The 19233-nt window shown below is 40.0% G+C and overlaps 1 protein-coding gene across 1 annotated transcript in view; it reads left to right on the plus strand.

Annotated features, from left to right (window-relative positions):
- The window catches only part of B3GLCT (beta 3-glucosyltransferase), a 140166-nt gene that overhangs the window by 1590 nt on the left and 119343 nt on the right, over window positions 1-19233 (plus strand). Inside the window, exon 3 of the mRNA XM_049778461.1 lies at window positions 6268-6377. Within this exon, the coding sequence (XP_049634418.1) occupies window positions 6268-6377 (110 nt within the window). The remainder of the gene's footprint in view (window positions 1-6267; window positions 6378-19233) is intronic.

A 19233-nucleotide genomic window follows, 5' to 3' on the forward strand; every position in this document is an offset into this window, starting at 1 on the left:
GGGCTGTTTTCCAGTCTCTTTGCTGTATGGAATTGTTATTTATCTAATCTTCCACAGCACCAATTCTATTCTCATCTTCTGTAACCCTGTCCCAGAGCTTATCCATTTTGTCATTCACTTTGTTTACTGAGTTTTTCAGGCCTGTTAGTTGACATGTTATTTCAGTTTGGAGTCTTGTGATTTCTGTCTTCATATTTGCTTGATTCATATTAGTGTTCTGTTCAACTCGATCCATGGTTTCTTTGAGTTCTTTGAGCATCTTCCATATTGCTTGTCTAAAGTCCTTATCTGAGAGGTTGAAGAGTTGGTTGGTCATTATCTGGTCATCAGAATTGTCATCTTCATTCTCTATGTCTGATGCTGGCCTGCGTTGTTTCCCCATGTCACACTTGTATTGTGGGTTTTCTACATGTTGTGGTGGTATTCATTGGCTAAATGATGTATGCGGTCACGCTCCTCTGGCTTCGCCCTTTCTGGGTGGGTCGACTTGCCTCCAAGGGAGGGGAGTCCTCCGTGGATAAAGCTTCTCACAGGATCAAATCTTAGGCCCGACCACGCAGCAGAGAAGACAGTCTGGAGAGAAATGCTGGTCTTCAGTGATCCAGCACAGTTCTTAGTGTGATGTTTTCTTCTTGTTGTGATGGTGTTCTTTCCTTTGAAAGAGCACAAGGCCTAGTGAAGCGGAGCGGCCATGCTCTTCTGGAGCGTCTTTTTAGCCCACTCCAAAGAGGTGCACACGAGAGGACAGGAGGCAGAGGCACGTAGGCAGCACTCACAATTTTTCACAGTTGGGCCCCACTGGGCAGGCGTAGTTCGTAGATTTTCCCAGACTCGAATTTGCCACATTTTATGAGTCATTTGGACCAGGAGATATATTGGAGTTGCCCTGGAGGCTCTGAAAATACTCAGGGCTGGCTAAGAGGCTCATAGAGTTGGAGAGCCTTATCCTCTATTTCAGATCACTGCTTAATCACTAGTCATCATTGAAAATTATTTTGGCCAAGTAAAGCATGGTATATGTATATATGTTCATATTTATCTCAGTCATGAGTGAGTATACTGCTTGTTACTCATCTTTTATCAGAACATCCCTGCAAAGCACCTGCATGATGAAATCCATTTGCAGGTAATTTCTGAGCATGAAAAGATTAGTGGAGTTGTGCTCAGCAGCGAAAAAATAGATAGCCTTTGATTCCTTTCATCTTCAGAGAAGAAGCATTTCTCCTGCAGGGACCCTTTTCTAACCATTGCTTAGATTCTATTGCCTTTCCTTAATGCTCTCTGCAGCTTATCCATTGGCTTTGGAGTGGCAGCATCATTTCTGTTGCCTGGCCTCATTTCTTTATCTGCCTTCTCTAGCCTGTCACACTCATCATTGTTGTCAGCACTTAGTGTATGACCAATTTCTTGCTCAGTCTTGGAGGAGGGATGGTGATGATCTGTCTTGAGTTGTGGCAGTGTTTACTAAAGGGAAATTGCAGTGAGTTAGAGACGTGCCACTAAAGTGATGAGGGCATGGTGGAAAAGTAGTATTTGGATTGGGCAGAGGAGTTTAAGAACAGCTGATTAGGCAGCCCTGAGAAGGCAGCTGATGGGCCTTGGGATTTGGACCCTGCCAGCCTTTGATTCAGTTAGGAAGGGCTTAGGATACATATCAGACAATAGTTCTTGGTGCTTATTAACAGATAGCAAGATTTTTAAGACTGCAAACTGCTGCAAGCACCAAACTCTCCTAACATGTATAATAATGATCATCACAGTAATTTTCACTCATTTTTATCAGAGTTGTAGAAACTGGGTCTGTGCTCCCTTTTTCGCCTCGTAATTGGCTAAATTCAATGAATCCCTATGAATTCACCTCACCACAATGAATCCTGTTCTTTACTATACTTGTTCATCTTGTCAGGGATTTAAATTCCATACCCCTTCCCAGACCTTCATTATTCCCTGTGCTGAAAAGTCCTTCAACCCTTTCTCTGAGTTCCCCGTTTTTCTCTGGAAAGGACCTAATAATCCCTGGGGTCTTTGATGGCTCTGGAAGCCTTCTACTAGTTTGAAAACTATTTATTTATATCCTCTGTTTCTGAGTGTGCTATATATAAGCTCTAACTGATTAGATCTGGCTGAACCAATCTCCCTCTCAACTGCTATCACTGAGTCCATCCTCTGTGATTTTCTCAGAAATGCCTTGTGATTCTCTGCTCACCACTCAAGGGATGCTGCAGGAAAAAAAATAAGGTGGGCTGCGGTGGTCCACATTATGCAGACACTACAGCAGACACTCTTCTTCTCTTTTTTTCTCTTTCTTTCCTTTCCCCCCTTTAAGCACTGTGGTTTGCAAAACTGTTACTAAAAGGGTATCATGCTTATCACTTTATCTCCTTTCAACACCCAGTTCTTCTCAAAAGGGATCATTTCAATTGTGTAGATGTTCCATAGTTTCTTTATCCACTCATATGTTCTTGGACACTTAAGCTGATTCCATATTCTGGCTATTGTGAATAGAAACAGCTGCTTTTTAAAGGGCAGCTCAGGATGCACCTCCTCCCAGAACCACTCTTTGCCCGTGTCCTGCTCTCATGTCCTTATTGGTGCCCTTCCTTTGTGGTGGCAGTGCACTGTGGATATTGTCTTCTGGCAATGCAAGGCTCGTGTTCATTCATCATTGTATCCCAAAGCCTTATTCTTGGAGGAGACACAGATGTTTGCTAGATGGAAATACTTAGCATGTGTGATAGCAACTAGTGCAAAAGGAAGGTGGTGATTTCTTGGTCGCTATGTTTAAAAAAGTAGAAACAAATTGAACTCACTCAGAGCAAACCCAAGTCTATGAAAAGAAGAATTGGCATCATTTCCTTCCTCTAAATCCTCTTCCCTGCATGGAAGAATTATTGTTGAACAGTATGAGCTTTGCTGATTTGGTAGATGTGGCAGGAGTTGCTTCTGGAGGTGAGTTTAGGATTAACTCTTTGAAAGATAGTTCTGCTCTATAAAATTTTTAATAGAAATTATTTTGAATATAGAAAAGCTACAAACATATTTACCACATTACTTAAAAAATTCAACATCACATAGAAGCTCAAGCTTTAAGTTTATTTTTGGTTTTGTGTCATACTTAATCTGTTAGGGGGCTGTTCTAAACTGCTCAGTAGTGACCCTTGGTGGTACCCAGAGGACTATGTGATTCTAGGAATTGAACTGGGGTCAGTTGCCTGTAAACAAGAGCCTATCTCCTGTATTACTCCCTGCTTTATATATATATATATATATTATATTATTATATATTATATATATTATAAAATATATATAATATATATATTATATTCCTTTATTACATATTTTCTTTATTCCTTTTTATGCATATTGTATTTATATTTTTGAAAATCATTGGTTTATGTTATTTCTGTGCCTCTTTTTCTAGTATTCTATATGTAAAATTAATCTGATAGTCATTTGGATTTCTACAAGTATTATTATTCCAATTTGTCATTTCTTATTATATTCCACAGGTTATTTGGTTATGTCTAATTTATTTTTCACACAATTACTTTAAAAACATTTTGGGGGGCCCAGAGAGATAGCACAGTGGCGTTTGCCTTGCAAGCAGCCAATCCAGGAACAAAGGTGGTTGGTTCGAATCCCGGTGTCCCATATGGTCCCCCGTGCCTACCAGGAGCTATTTCTGAGCAGACAGCCAGAAGTAACCCCTGAGCACCACTGGGTGTGGCCCAAAAACAAAAACAAAAAAAATTGGGGGGCTAAACAGATAGCATGGAGGTAGGGCGTTTGTCTTGCATGCAGAAGGATGGTGTTTCAAATTCTGGCATCCCATATGTTCCCCTGAGCCTGTCAGGATCAATTTCTGAGTGTAGAGCCAAGAGTGATCCCTGGGCGCTGCTGGGTGTGACCCGAAAACCAACCAACCAACCAACCAACCAACCAACCAACCAAACAAACAAACAAAACATTTGTTATGGGGCTGGAGTGGTGATGCAAGTGGTAAGGTGTCTGCCTTGCCCATGCTAGCCTAGGATGGACTGCGGTTTGATCCCTGGCATCCCAGATGGTTCTCCAAGCCAGGGCTGATTTCTGAGCTCATAGCCAGGAGTAATCCCTGTGTGTCACTAAAACACCCTCAAAAACACCCTCAAAAAAGAAAAAAACATTTGTTATATATTTTTTTTATACGCATTTGAGAATTTTTCTTGGGTGATTAACAGGAATGAAGTTTCTAGATCACTGCATAGGTGCATCTTCTCTATTAAATTTTGAAAAAAATCACTTTCAAGTTTTTTTCTTTTTTAATATTTTAGATGTAGTGGCTTCAGATTATATTTCAGTTGCATTCAGTTCCATTTCAATCTTATCTCTGTGTTTGATTTAGAGAGTGAAGCAGCTGACTTAAAATAGAGACAGGTATATGGAGTGTTTGAATGGGTAGGAACTCATATAGGAAAGGCTATATTCAGTAGGTTCTTCAGTACTTTTTTTTTTTTTTTTTTGGCTACACCAGCAGCGCTCAGGGATTACTCCTGACCCTGCACTCAGGAATCTCTCTTGGCAGGCTCAGGGAACCAGATGGGATGCTGGGGATAGAACCCGGGTAGGCCATGTACAAGGAAAACACCCTACTCGAGGTGCTATTGCTTCAGCCCTCTTTTGGGGGGGGGGTATTTTTAGACACTAACTGGCTCACTGTGGAGCTCTTTATTCTATGACTGTTTGTGTGAATGGAAAAGTAATGGAAACTGGAGCTGAGTAGCAGAGCTCCAATATATAGTAAATTAAAGTTGAAACAAACTTAGGGTCCTTGAATCAAGGTATGAAAGGGAAGAGCTCATCATGAGGAAGGGCTCATTTTATTTTCTGTAAGTGGGCCAGAAGCTACAATTTCTGTGACATCTGCCTTCTGCCAAACCCTGTCTAGTGGCAGAGTGCTGACACAGTGGCTGTTTCTGCCTATTTATTACACACTCAGAACCTGGGGATGCCTACCGTGCTTCTCCAGCATGGAGACATAAGCAGCTGTCTTTGCTGGCAAGATATCTGGTAGAGTTTCTGGATCAGGAGGACATGATTTGCCAATAAGGGTTTCTTGCCTGCTAACAGTTGCAAACTACCTGGCTGCCTTGAGGGCACTATCCAGTAGCTTGGCAAACATGACCAGTATTGTGGAGGGCTTTTGTCAACCTGTCTTGCTGAAGTACTGCTGTTGTTGAACTGTGCTTGTTTGGTGGTAACACTTAATCCTGGCTTGGTGCCTTGTGAAATAGGGATATGGGTGAAATTATTGAATTTTTAGTTTACAAACTCTGAACCCAAGTGACTTTAGAGCATCTGTTGAGTGCCACTTTAAAAAGAGTTCCAGAACATTCTTGAGGCTTTGTATTAGTTTTTTGGGGCCCTGGAGAAAAGTACAAAATACATGTGACTTAGATAGCAGAGATTTAATATCTCCCAGTTTTGGAGGCTGGAAGTCTTAGGTCATGGTACTTGTGGGTTGGTTGCTTCTGAGGCCTGATACCTTGACGTGTAAGTGGCTACCTTGTCTTTGCATTTCAAAGACATCTTCCCTGTGTGTATCTCTAGAATTTCATTTCTTTTTTCCTTTTTTTTTTTTTTGTTTTTGTTTTTTATTTGTTTTCTGGGTCACACCTGGCAGCGCTCAGGGTTTACTCTTGGCTCTACGCTCAGAAATTGCCCCTGGCAGGCTCAGGGGACCACATGGGATGCCGGGATTCGAACTACCGTCCTTCTGCATGCAAGGCAAACACCTTTACCTCCATGCTATCTCTCTGGCCCCTTACGATGTTTATGAGGACACCAGTCATTATATTAGGACTCCATTAATGTCCTTGCTTTAATTTGTGACCTCCATAGAGAGCTTTCTTAACAGGAAGAGCACAATGTAGGATTATGTGAATTTCTAAAAGTCACATTCAAATTTTGGATATTTAGCTACCAGGGAATAAAGTATTGTAGATTTTTCTGCACATTCATAGTTTTTCTTTTTGACAAATACAGGAACAATATCATAGTTTGTTATTGCAGGTTTGGTCCACTACATTGAGCTTGTTTACTTGCTAATTTCTAAGAAGATACAGAGATCCAGTCTAAGAAGTTTTTGTCCAGATTATATATGGAATGATTTTCTCCTTGAGTTATTGCCTTGCAGATTTTTTTCTCTTTTTTAAAAACTTGTTCTCAGTTTTATCTTGGTTAGACAATAAATACTTGAAAGATTAAAATACTTCCTTTTTGTTCTAGATTTAAAAGAAATTGTATTTGTCATCCAGAGTCAAAGTAATTCTTTTCATGCAAAGAGAGCAGACCAATTAAAGAAAAGCATCTTGAAACAGGCAGCAGATCATACACAGGTATGTAGAGGAGGCGTAAAAGAGCTGCTAATGCTTCCTTTCTTAATGTATTTCTATTTTCCAGAGCTCTCAGTTTATAGAGCTCAGTTTTATTTTGACAAGAATAACTCTTTGACTTACCTAATATTTTAGCACTGCTTATTATTTAAGATGCTCTAGTTAATTACTCGTGTAAAATGTCATACTCTAAATTATATTTATTTATTTGTAAACTTTATTTAAAGACCGTGGCTTACTAAGTTCTTCATAACACCATTGTTTCAGGCATTCAGTGTTCAAAATACCAATCTCATTACCTGTGTGACCTTCTCACCACCATTTTCCTAGTTTCTCACTCACTCCTCAAGTCTGCCCATTTTGCAGGCACAAAGTATTTTATTTTATATTGCTGTCACAAGAAAATGGCTAATGGAATTATTGAAAAATACTTTAGTGAAATAAAATTTATTAACATTGTCATATCTCTTTATGGTGTCATTAAAGTCATTGAGGGTTTAGTTTGTTAGTAGTTGAACTTTCTGTATTACTGCTTTTGTTTATTGAGCTTGGTTGACTTCTGTGCTACTTTCCTGTTCAATTTCATATGCTCCTACCAGGCTGTCAGTATTGTGGAATTTGAAGGTATCATAGGCTCGAACTAGGAGCTCCAGGAGCTGTAGAACTGGGCCGATAAGTTTCGGTGACTTGGCTTGACTTGTATCTCTTCTAAGATTAGTGGTGAAGCTGCGCAGCTGTGTAGTTGTTTACATGGCTGTGGCTGTGGTTGTGGGTGTGGTTGCTGGGGCTTCTGTAGTACTGGAGCATGTGGAGGAACCCCTTTATCCATACTGAGAAGACCCCAGAAAGAGTTCTCAGCCCCCAAACTATTGAACCTGCAATTTTTTCATTGGTTTGGTGTATCTGCAGAGATTAGTCATGAAGCAGTCATTTGCTTCATGGGTCATTTGCATGGCTTGCATGCTTTGAGGTGTGTGGCCACAATTCTTGGGCTTTTGCTGGGCAGGGATGCTGCCCTCTTCCCTCCCACAGGCTCTCCAGGGTTCTCAGCCTGAAGACTAGTGTACCTCTAGTACACTAAATTCTAGTAGCTTGTCTTGTATCTCTCAGATTAGTGGTAAAATTGTGAAGCCGGAGCTATTGCTTACATGATGGTGGTTGCGGGATGTGGGTCTATATTTATTTATTTCTTTTTCTTTTTTTTTTATTTAACCAACTTTATTACATACATGATTGTATTTGGGTTTCAGTCATGTAAAGAACACCACCCATCACCAGTGCAACATTCCCGTCACCAATGTCCCAAATCTCCCTCCTCCCTATATTTATTTTTTAATTTAGGAGGATGCTATCATTGTGCCAGGCTCTTATGGCTTTTGTCATAAAATATGATTAAAGGAAGTAAATAAAACCTTTTAGAGGCAGGGCCTTCAGTAACAGAGATAATGCTCACATATTTTGGGAAGGAGTTCTAAATCAGTTTCCATATTTTTGTATTGTCAGTGACCTTAGAGGGGGACTTCCTCTACCACCCTTAATTTTTTAAAATGGGCTATTATTCATTGAACTTTTCATTTTATTTTTTATGTAATATTTGAAAGGATGGTGGCAAGAAAGAGTGACACATATGGGAGACATTGTAATAAAGTTTAAAATAAGACAAGAATATCTAAAGCTGTCTTAGGTATTGCTGGAGGTTTGGGAGTAAGAAAGATCCACATGCTCACTATGTCATTTAGTCATATTCTTCTCACCTATACAGTTCCTCCTGGCCTAGGGGTGTGGCTCAGCAGTAGAGCACATGCCTTATTTGGGTGAGTTTAGGGGTTCAATTCCTGACATTGAAGAATAGAATAAAGAAAGCTATTTCTCCAAGACTACAGTGCTACATTACTATGTCTTTGGCTTAAGTGCTTTTGTGCAGAGTAATGACACTTATTGGTCTTTGCAGTGAGATAACTTTAACAGGGCATGTGTGTCTTTGACGAATTGCCTTTTCTGTTGGTGGGTGCTGGGAAATGAAGGTTAAAATAGCTGTAGAAAAATATCAACCTTAATGATAATTCAAGGCCAATGTACTGCTGAGAATAAGGTTTATTGTGTTTAATCTTTAAAAACTTTACATACAAAATCAATTTAGTTTTTTTATGCACCCCATTCCCCAGCATCTCCATATCCCTGCAAAGACAGGACTTTGGTGCATCATACTTCTCAAGGAAAAAGCAAAATCTCCTGTAATAGAGAGACTTCTATTTACTTGTTTATTTTTATAATTGGAGATTGGAGCAGTCCTATGAAGTAAAAATTTCTTTGTTATGCTTGACAGAGATATAAGTAGTAAGGCAGCATCACAGTTCTAGCCACAATACCCTATATGGTCCCTTGAGCATAGCCAGGAGTGAATTGCCAGGAGTAACCCCTGAGCACCACTGGGTGTAACTTAAGAATCAGATTGAGATTTTTTTCCTTGGCCTGGAAATTCAGCTTTTCAAGAGTTTATTCTTTTCAACCTTTCCAGGATAGCAGTCTTTCCTGATTTTACTTGAGTAGACACCTGTGTGGGGTAGTCCAAAGTAGGCTGCTATAGGGAAGGGGGGACCAACAAGCTGCATTCCTCTGTCCTTCCTCAGCTACATTAAACATAGATGGAATTTAACTCAAATGGGACTTGAGAGTTATCCCAAACTATATGATTAGTGGTGTTGCTAAATAGTGACTTACCATTTTGTCAGGCTGAAATTTGGCATTTGTATCTCAATGTTACTGCAGATGTCCTGAGAATCACTTTCCATTCAGTAGAGGTATTTTTATGTGCAGTAGATTATTTTAGTTTCTTTAAATTTAAATAAAATTTTTGGAATCATGATTTACACAACTGTAAATTATAGTTTTATACATAAAGTAGTTCAACCCCACACTCTCCACCAGGGTGTATACCAGAGTGTCCCCATCCCCAAACTTGCCCTTCTCTTACCTCCACCTGGTAAGCTTAATTCTGTAAACTAGTCAAAGGTTCCACTGCCTTTGGCTGTTTGTTGTTCCTTTAATATGTGTCTTTGAGATATGAGAGATTAGTCTGTGCCTGGCCTCCTTATTGACTTTACTCAGCACGATATTCTCCAGATCCATCACATAGTTGTAAATTGCATGATTTTGTCTTTTCATTTAGCCATGTAGTATTTCATTTTGTATATGTATCAAATAAAAAACGTATCAGAAAAAATATATATACTTATTTTTGGTTTATGGGTCACACCCGGCAGTGCTCAGGGGTTACTCCTGGCTCTATGCTCAGAAATCGCTCCTGGCAGGCACGGGGGATCATATGGGATGCCAGGATTCGAACCACCGTCCTTCTGCATGCAAGGCAAATGCCTTACCTCTATGCTATCTCTCTGGTCCCCAGAAAATTAATATATTTTTTATCCAGTCATCTGTTTTTTTTTTTGTTGTTGTTGTGTTTTTGGGGGGGGGCATGCCCGGTGGCGCTCAGGGGTTACTACTGGCTCTGTGCTCAGAAATCACTCCTGACAGGCTTGGGGGACCATATGAGATGCCAGGAATCGAACCTGGGTCCTTCCTGGGTCTGCTGCATGCAAGGCAAATGCCCTACTGCTGTGCTATCTCTCCAGCCCCCAGTCATCTGTTCTTTTTTTTTTAAACACCGTGATTACAAATATAATTGTAGTTGTATGAATACAGTCATGTAAAAAATACCCCCCTTCACCAGTGCAGGATTCCCACCACCAATTTCCCAGATCTATCTACTCCCCATCCCACCCACACCTGTACTTGAGACCGGCTTTCTTTTTCCCTTATTCATTCACATTGTTATGATAGTTTTCAGTGTAGTTATTTCTCTAATTGCACTTATCACTTTATGTGGTGAGCTTCATGTCATGAGCTGCACCTACATGGGAAGATGGGGGAAAATAAGGGTTGGGACTGAGGCAGTAAAATATTAGAAATGAGATTTGTAGGGCGGTATCAAGGTCACAATACAAGATGGATGTTATGGATATATAAAATATATGCATACAATATTATCAATAGAAAAACAAGGAGAAAAAAATTCCAATGACTGTCCCAACAAAACCACTACTGAAACGGCCTGCCCTCCTCCCAAAGTGCATTTCCATTAGTGTAGGGAGAGGTAGAGGGGAAGCCTGAGGACCACTAAGAGTCCACCTGAACCCACTTCTGACCATTTGAGCTTGCACCCAGGGAAGGCCTGGAGTCAGGGGAAAAAGACAAGGACGGCTGGGGGCCTGCCAAGCCTCCCAGCACTCCCCAGGCCAGGGAGAAGGGCTCCAGTATGGGGCCTCCCAAACCCTATACCTGGCAAGAACTGGTTTCCAGAATCAAAGAGGAAACTGGAGATCAGATGTCTGCCCGCCCTCCTCCCCATGCACCTCCCCCCTGGAGTACGGAGGGAGGGGGGAAACCTGAGGACCACTAGGAGTCCACCTGAACCCACTTCTGGCCATCTGAGCTGGCACTCAGGGAAGGCCTGGAGTCAGGGGAAAAAGACAAGGACGGCTGGGGGCCTGCCAAGCCTCCCAGCACTCCCCAGGCCAGGGAGAAGGGCTCTGGTATGGGGCCTCGCCAAACCCCATACCTGGCAAGAGCTGGTCTCCAGAGTCAAGGAGGAAACCAGAAGCCAGATGTCTGCTGCCCTCTTACCCATGCACCTCCCCCCTGGAGTATGGAGGGAGGGGGGAACCTGAGGACCACTAAGAGTCCACCTGAACCCACTTCTGGCCATCTGAGTAGGCACCCAGGTAGGGCCTGGAGTCCAGGGGAAAAAGAGGGGGTAGGCTATGGGGCCTGCCAAACCTCCTAGCACTCCCCAGGCTAGGGAGAAAGGCTCTGGCATGGGGTCTCCCCAAACCCCGTGCCCGGCAACGCTTGCATAAGCTCAGTTTTTCTGATCTGTTAGTTCAGTGTGAAAATTTCTAATTTCAGTTGACAAATCTTGATGCTTAATTTTGCTCCAGTCAAGTCTATCGATGCTTTTTTTTTTGAGCTCCCTGAACATTTTTCATAATTCTACTCTAAACTTCTTATTTGAGAGGATACCTATTTGTTTTCTACTTTTTAGATTATTAGAGGAGCCATCTTGATTTCTGTAAATATGGGGTGTACTGCAAAATTACTCCATTGGCAAGGCTGTAGATTGCTTCTTCAAATGTGCAGAAATGGAATTCAGGGGTTACAAGATAAGCGCAGCCGTGGAGCAAAGCGGAGCGGCTGCATTTCGGGTGTGGGTCCAGGAGAGGTTATAGTCCTTGGTGTGTAGGCAAGCTCAGCAGAAAAGAGGCAGAGAGCATGGCCGCCGTGCTTTATAAGTCTTTGGGTACCCAATCACATGGCAGGAATTGGCCCCACGGGCGTTGGGTGGGGACATCTTACCGGGTGTGGGTCCTGGAGAGGTTATAGTCCTTGGAGTGCCTAGGCAAGCTCAGCAGAAAAGAACCAGTCATCTGTTCTTAAACACTCGGGTTTTTTTTCAGATTTTGTCAATTGTGAATAGTGGCCAGGTTAAAAAGACACCCAGCAGACTAGAAGGAAATACTTGCTCACTACCCGTGAAAACCAAGCTATAAGTAAGCCCTGAATACCATCTATGTATTCCCTAAATCAAACCAACCAAACTAAACCAAACAAACCAAAAACCAAAACTGGGAGGAGAAAAATAGAAATTTTGTTAAGAAGACATACATTTTGGTGAAAGGATTGGTGTTAGAACATTGTATACCTGAAACTCAATCATTGTAATTTGTACTTCATGGTGATTCAATTAAAATAAAGGGAGACATACAGATGGCAAATATGTACATGAAAAAATATTCTGCATTTTGTATTTAAAAAAACAAACAATACAACTATAATATGAGCAACCTTGTAACTATGGTACTTAAATCAAGTAAATAAAAATATTTTTATCTATTTTTAAGTTAGGAATATGCATAAAACAACACAAGAGCTTGAAACTCTGAATGCTATTAACAACAGAATATCTGAAATTAATTATGTAATTCTTTTTTTTTTTTTTTTTTTTTTGTGCTATTGCCAGTGGTGCTCTCAGGGCTTACTCCTGGCTCTACAATCAGGGATCTTCGTGGTAGGCTTGGAGGATCATATAGGGTGCTGGGGATGGAAAGTGGGTCATTGCATGCAAGGTAAGCACTATGTCTGCTTCCCTTCCCAACTATTTTTTTTCACAAAACAAATTTATTTTTTACTTATTTATGGTATAGCCACCTTTGATATGACAGGCATGCACATATGCATATACAACCAACATGCCTGCACTGTGTTTAAAGCATTTGTTCTTTGAAGACAGATACTTTGGTTTTCCCTCCTTTTATCTCCTCCATGTCCTCTATTAAACATGGTGGTCAAATACAAAAGAAATTGAACAAATGGAGGTTAAGCTTTGCATTAAGTAAATGTTTTACTTAGGTATTTTTTTAATGATTATATTGATAATGTCAACCCACCTCATGAAATCTAATAGTTATTAACTTCTTCCATTAAAACTACAGAATCTATCTCTCTCCTTCTGACTGAAACCCAACTATGAACCTATGAACATACTTGTAATCATGGTGCTTAAATAAAGATATATATATATATATATATATATATATATATATATATATATACACCCTACAGAATTTAGAGAGAAGAGTAGAAAAAACCAAACATAACTTTGAGTTGATGCTTGAAAGATATGATCTCAAGTGACTGAAAGACTGTGGAAAAGCAGTAGGTAATTCAACTGACTGCTTTATTACAGACAACAATGGCTTGAAGAAGCTGAAGATTTTCTTTCTTTCTTTTGTAATTTTTTTTTTTCTTGAACCAGGCCTGGCAGAGCTCAGAGCTCCTGACTGGTGGTTTAGGGACCAACCAACTTGGTTGGTTTAGGGACCAAGCAACTTGGTTGCTTGCATGCAGTGCTAGCACCTGGCCACTGTACTATCTCTTCAACCCAAATCTATCTCGTGAGTGACTGGGCTAGGCGCCAATGCTGCAGCTCCTTCCCTGTGTTACTTTGCCTTCAGCATTTTGTCCTCATCTACAGCAGTGCTCCTCAATTATTTTCTGTCATGCCCCCCTAGGAAGAAAACATTTTTTGTGCCCCCCACACGACTGTACATAGTATATTTATTAAAAAAAACTTTAACCTGCAAAACAAAAATATATAAAATAATTTGAGCTGATTTTTTAATCAGAGGTGATGTCTGGATTAATGGCTACAATGAGCACATTTTGCAATGCATAGCTTTTCGAAGTGGGGTTTGAAGCAGGGCACAGCAACTCTCAGCTCCAGAGACATACAGAGACATAAACACGGGGCTTAGCTTGTTATGACAATTTTTGCCGAGGTCAAATGTGCCCCCCCTTATGGAGCCTTGTGCCCCCCTGAGGGGCGCACCCCACTATTTGAGAACCACTGATCTATAGGGATATGTTCTAGTATGTGGTGGACATGCAGCTTTCTTTCTTTTTTGTTTTTGTTTTTGGATTGCAACTGGTGGTGCTCAGGGCTTATTTATGGGTATGCATTCAGGAATCACTCCTGGTAGGCTTGGGGGACCAAATGGGATGCCAGGGATTGAACCTGAGTCTGCTGCATGCAAAGCAAGCGCCCCTTCCACTGTACTTTTGTTCCAGCCCACAGCTTCCATTTAAAGATGCGTGTTGCTTGTCTTTATTGCTGTAGTGCTCACTGGTTATTTAATTTGATATTTCTCTCTGTATTGTTGTGTTGTTTCAATTACCATTTTCATGTCCTCTCTCCTACTGAAGTTGAAAGCCGCTAGACTCTGCCCATTTTCAGCTTATTTGATCTTATTTATTTATTTTTACCACATTCTATTGCTTTTCTTTCCTTCAAACAAAACCACATAACTCAAATTATCTAGCTCCGCCTCTCAAATAGAGGGGAAAACAGGGAGGGTACCAGGACCAAACAGATATATGATCACTAATAGTAAGCTAGACAAAGAGAGGACCACCTACTCTAGCAGCCCAGGGGGTGATGGTGGGGGATATGGGTTGTAGGAAGGGAACGGGGATGGGGGAGGACAAATTTGGTGATGGGTATTCCCCTGATTCAGTGTTAATATGTACCAAAATACTACTGTGAAAGATATGTAAGCCAATATGATCAAAATAAAAATGAAAAAAAAAAAAGGAGTCTACCTAAAAATAAAAAAAAAAAACCTTTGAAAATAAAAAAAATGATTTGACTTTGAAATGGCACATATTGTGAGTCTAGCTAAAACTTCAGCTGTTCTGGTCACTAAATTGAAGAAGGTAGGAATGAGAGTTGGAAGACAAAAATTAACATCTGCTAAAATCATGATGTTGATCACACATCAAGGACTCATTATGTCTGTTGAAGAACTTATATTTTCATTATTTAGAGACTCTGTGGGCAAGTTTATAATGGACATACAAGAAACAACAGAGATTAATTCTTGCAGTCAAAGAATCTACAATCCAGGAAAGGAGTTGTAGGACCTGTAAATGGGCAATTTTATAGCAAGGCAGAAATATACACAAAAAGAGAAATAGTTTGGGACTGAGGTGATAGTACAGGGAATAGTATATTTCTTAGATATTAGCCCCTTATCTGATGGGTACTGGAAGTTTCTCCCATTCTGTGGGTGACCTTTGTATCCTAATCACTATTTCTTTTGAGCTACAGAAGCTTCTCAGTTTAATATAGTTTCATCTGTTTATTTTCGCTTCCATTTGTTTGGAGAGTGATGTTTCCTCTTTGAAGATGCCTTTCATCTCAATGTGATGGAGTGTTTTACCTACGTGTTGTTCTGTATACCTTATGGTTTTGGGTCTGATATCAAAGTATTTAATCCATTTGGATTTGACCTGTGTGCATAGTGTTAGATGGAAGTCTGAGTTTAGTTTTTTGCATGTGGCTGACCAGTTATCCCAATACCACTTGCTGAAGAGGCTTTCCTTGTTCCATTTTGCATTTATTGCCCTTTATTAAAGATTAATTGATTGTATGTCTGGGGAACATTCTCTGAATATTTAAGTCTATTCCATTAATCTGAGTGTCTTTATTCCAATACCATGCTGTTTTTTGTTTGTTTGTTTTGGTTTTTGGGCCACACCTGGTGGTGCTCAGGGGTTACTCCTGGCTATCTGCTCAGAAATAGCTCCTTGCAGGCACGGGGGACCAAATGGGACGCTGGGATTTGAACCAACCACCTAGGTCCTGGATCGGCTGCTTGCAAGAAAAACTCTGCTGTGCTATCTCTCCGGCCCCACCATACTGTTTTAATGACTGTTGCTTTGTGATGCCTTTCATATACCTTTTTTTAAGAGCTGCTCTAGCTATTCATGGGTGTTTATTATTTCAAATGAATTTCAGGAGTGTTTGATCCACTTCTTTGAAGAATTTCATGGGTATCTTTAGAGAAATTGCATTAAATCTGTACAATGCTTTGGAGAGTATAGCCATTTTAATAATGTTAATCCTCCAAATCAACAAACAGGGCATGTATCTCCATTTCCTTGTGTTCTCTTTTATTTCTTGAAGCAGGGTTTTGTAGTTTTCACCTCTTAGTTAAATTGACTTTGAGGTATTTGAGTTTGTATGGCATTAATGTGAATTGGATTTTTTTTAACATAAAATTTTTATTTAAGCACCATGATTACAAGCAAGTTCGTAGTTGGGTTTCAGTCATAAACAGAATAACCCACGTTCATCAATGCAACATTCCCACCACCAATGCCCCCCTCCTCCACCACAGGCATTCACCACAGGCATTCTACTTCTCTTAATATTTAACATTGTCATGGCAGCTGTTAGTGTAGTTATTTCCCTAACAGTGTTCACCACTCTTTGTGGTGAGCTTCAAATTATGAACCAGACCTTCTGTTCCTTCCAGCCCTTAACTCTATTGTCTTTGGGAAATATTACACTAATGTCTTTAATCTTTCTCAAAACCCATAGATGAGTGAGACTATTCTGTATCTATCTCTCTCCCTCTGACTTATTTTACTAGCATAATAGATTCCATGTACATCCATGTATAGAAAAATTTCATGACTTCATCTTTCCTGATGGCTGCATAATATTCCATTATGTATATATTTCACAATTTCTTTAGCCATTCATCTGTTGAAGGGCATCTTGGTTGTTTCCTGAGTCTGGCTATTGCAAATAGCGCTATGAATATAGGTCTGAGGAAAGGATTTTTGTATTGTATTTTTGTATTGTTAGGGTTTATCCCTAGGAGTGGAATAGCTGGATAAAATGGGAGTTTAATTTCCAATTTTGGGAGGAATTTTCATATTGTTTTCCATAAAGGCTGGACTAGACAGCATTCCCACCAGCAGTGAAAAAGAGTTCCTTTCTCTCCACATCCCTGCCAGCACTGCTTGTTCTCATTCTTTGTGATGTGTGCCAGTCTCTGTGGTGTGAGATGGTACCTCATAGTTGTTTTGATTTGCATCTCCCTGTTGATTAGTGATGTGGAGCATTTTTTTCATGTGTCTTTTGGCCATTTGTATTTCTTCTTTGAGGAATTGTCTGTTCATTTCTTCTCCCCATTTTTGATGGGGTTATATGTTTTTTTCTTAGTAAGTTCTGTCAGCACCTTGTATATTTTGGATATTAGCCCCTTGTCTGATGGGTATTGGGTGAATAGTTTCTCCCATTTTGTGGGTGGCTTTTGTATCTTAGGCACTATTTCCTTTGAGGTGCAGAAGCTTCTCAGCTTAATATATTCCCATCTGTTTATCTCTGCTTCCACTTGTTTGGAGAATGTTGTTTCCTCCTTGAAGATGCCTTTAGCCTCAATGTCAGATAGTAGTTTAGCTACGTGTTATTCTATATACCTTATGGTTTCAGGCCTGATATCAAGATCTTTAATCCATTTGAATTTGATCTTTGTGCATGGTGTTAGCTGGGGGTCTGAGTTCACTTTTTTTGCAAGTGACTAACCAGTTGTGCCAACACCACTTGTTGAAGAGGCTTTCCTTGCTCCATATTTTATTTCTTGCCCCTTTATCAAAAATTAGTTGATTGCATGTCTGGGGAACACTCTCTGAATACTCGACTCTATTCCACTGATCTGAGGATCTGTCTTTATTCTAATACCATGCTGTTTTAATAACTATTGCTTTGTAGTACAGTTTAAAATTGGGGAAAGTAATGCTTCCCATAGTATTGCTTTAGTTATTTGTGGGTATTTATTGTTCCAAATGAATTTCAGAATTGTTTGATCCATTTCTTTGAAGAATGCCATAGGTATCTTTAGAAAGATTGCATTAAATCTGTATAATGCTCTGGGGAATATTGCCATTTTACTGTTATTAATCCTGCCAATCCATGAACAGCGTATGTGTCTCCATTTATTTGTGTACTCTCTTATTTCTTGAAGCAGGGTTTTTTTTGTTTGTTTGTTTGTTTGTTTTTTGTATAGGTCTTTCACCTCTTTAGTTAAGTTGACTTCAAAGTCTTTGAGTTTGTGTGGCATTAATGTGAATGGAATTGTTTTTTTAATGTCCATTTTTCTCTATCATTATTTGTGTATAAGAAGACCATTGGTTTTTATGTGTTAATTTTGTAGCCTGACACTTTGCTATATAAATCTTTGTTTTTAGTGACTAGGGTATTTGTCTTACATGAGACTGACCTGATTTGATCCCTGGTACTTTATATGGTCCCCTAAATTCTGAAAGGAGTGATCCTTCCTGGGCACTGCTGGTTGTGGCTCAATAACAAAAAAAAAAAAAAAAAAAAGACGGAAGTACTTCATGACTCCTTATATTTATATTGCTAAAGATATTAAATTATGACAACCGAATACTGGAATGGTTTTTTACATGGTTTTACATGTACATGAAAAACTAAATGGAAAATTACCCCAAATAGGTTGAGGAGGGGAATGATGTATGTTCTGTGGGATGGACACAGTGGGGAATGGCAGGATTATGACAGAACTGGAAAGTTCCAGAGGGACTTGAGCACAAAGGAGCTTCCTGTGGTCCCCAGCCTTTGTTTGAAAACACTTGGTATTTTGAGGACTTACTTAAATTTTAGAAAATCGAGCCCCTCTGGTACCTGGCAGTATTTTCAGGGGAAATAAAATAAAATATTTATTTTTTATTTTTAATATAAAATTACTTTAAAAGTTGTTTATAATGCATTAGCTTCTGCCTTCAGCGTTCTAACACTAATCCCACCACCAGTATGACTTACTCCATCACTGTCCTCCCTAGTTTTCTACCCATCTACCAGCCTGTCCCCTTGCAGGCACAACGTAATTTACTATATATTGTCTGTTACAATTAAATGGTAATTGAATTATTGCAAAATCTTTACTAAGAAAATTTTTGAACATTTTTATATCTCAGAATGGGGTTATTAAATCAGTATATGAAGGTTTGCTAAGTTGCTAGTTGTACATTCTGTGTTGTTTTTGCTTGTTGAATTTAGGTGGCTTCTAGTCTCTGTTACTTTCATGTCTACTTGGTGTGGTCCACTGGAGTTTTTTTTTTTTTTTTTTGTTTGTTTGTTTTTGGCCACACCCGGCAGTGCTCAGGGGTTACTCCTGGCTGTCTGCTCAGAAATAGCTCCTGGCAGGCACACGGGGGACCATATGGGACACCGGGATTCGAACCAACCACCTTAGGTTCTGGGTCGACTGCTTGCAAAGCAAACACTGCTGTGCCATCTCTCCAGCCCCATACTGGAGTGGTTTTTGAGGACTTTGGAGGTATAATGTGGCTGCACTCTAGGAATTCTGGGATCTGTGGAGCTGGGTATAGTGAGTGAGTTTATATGACAATGCTTGTGGCTTCGGGGCTT

This window comes from Suncus etruscus, chromosome 8 (assembly GCF_024139225.1).
Source record: "Suncus etruscus isolate mSunEtr1 chromosome 8, mSunEtr1.pri.cur, whole genome shotgun sequence".
Lineage (NCBI taxonomy): Eukaryota > Metazoa > Chordata > Mammalia > Eulipotyphla > Soricidae > Suncus > Suncus etruscus.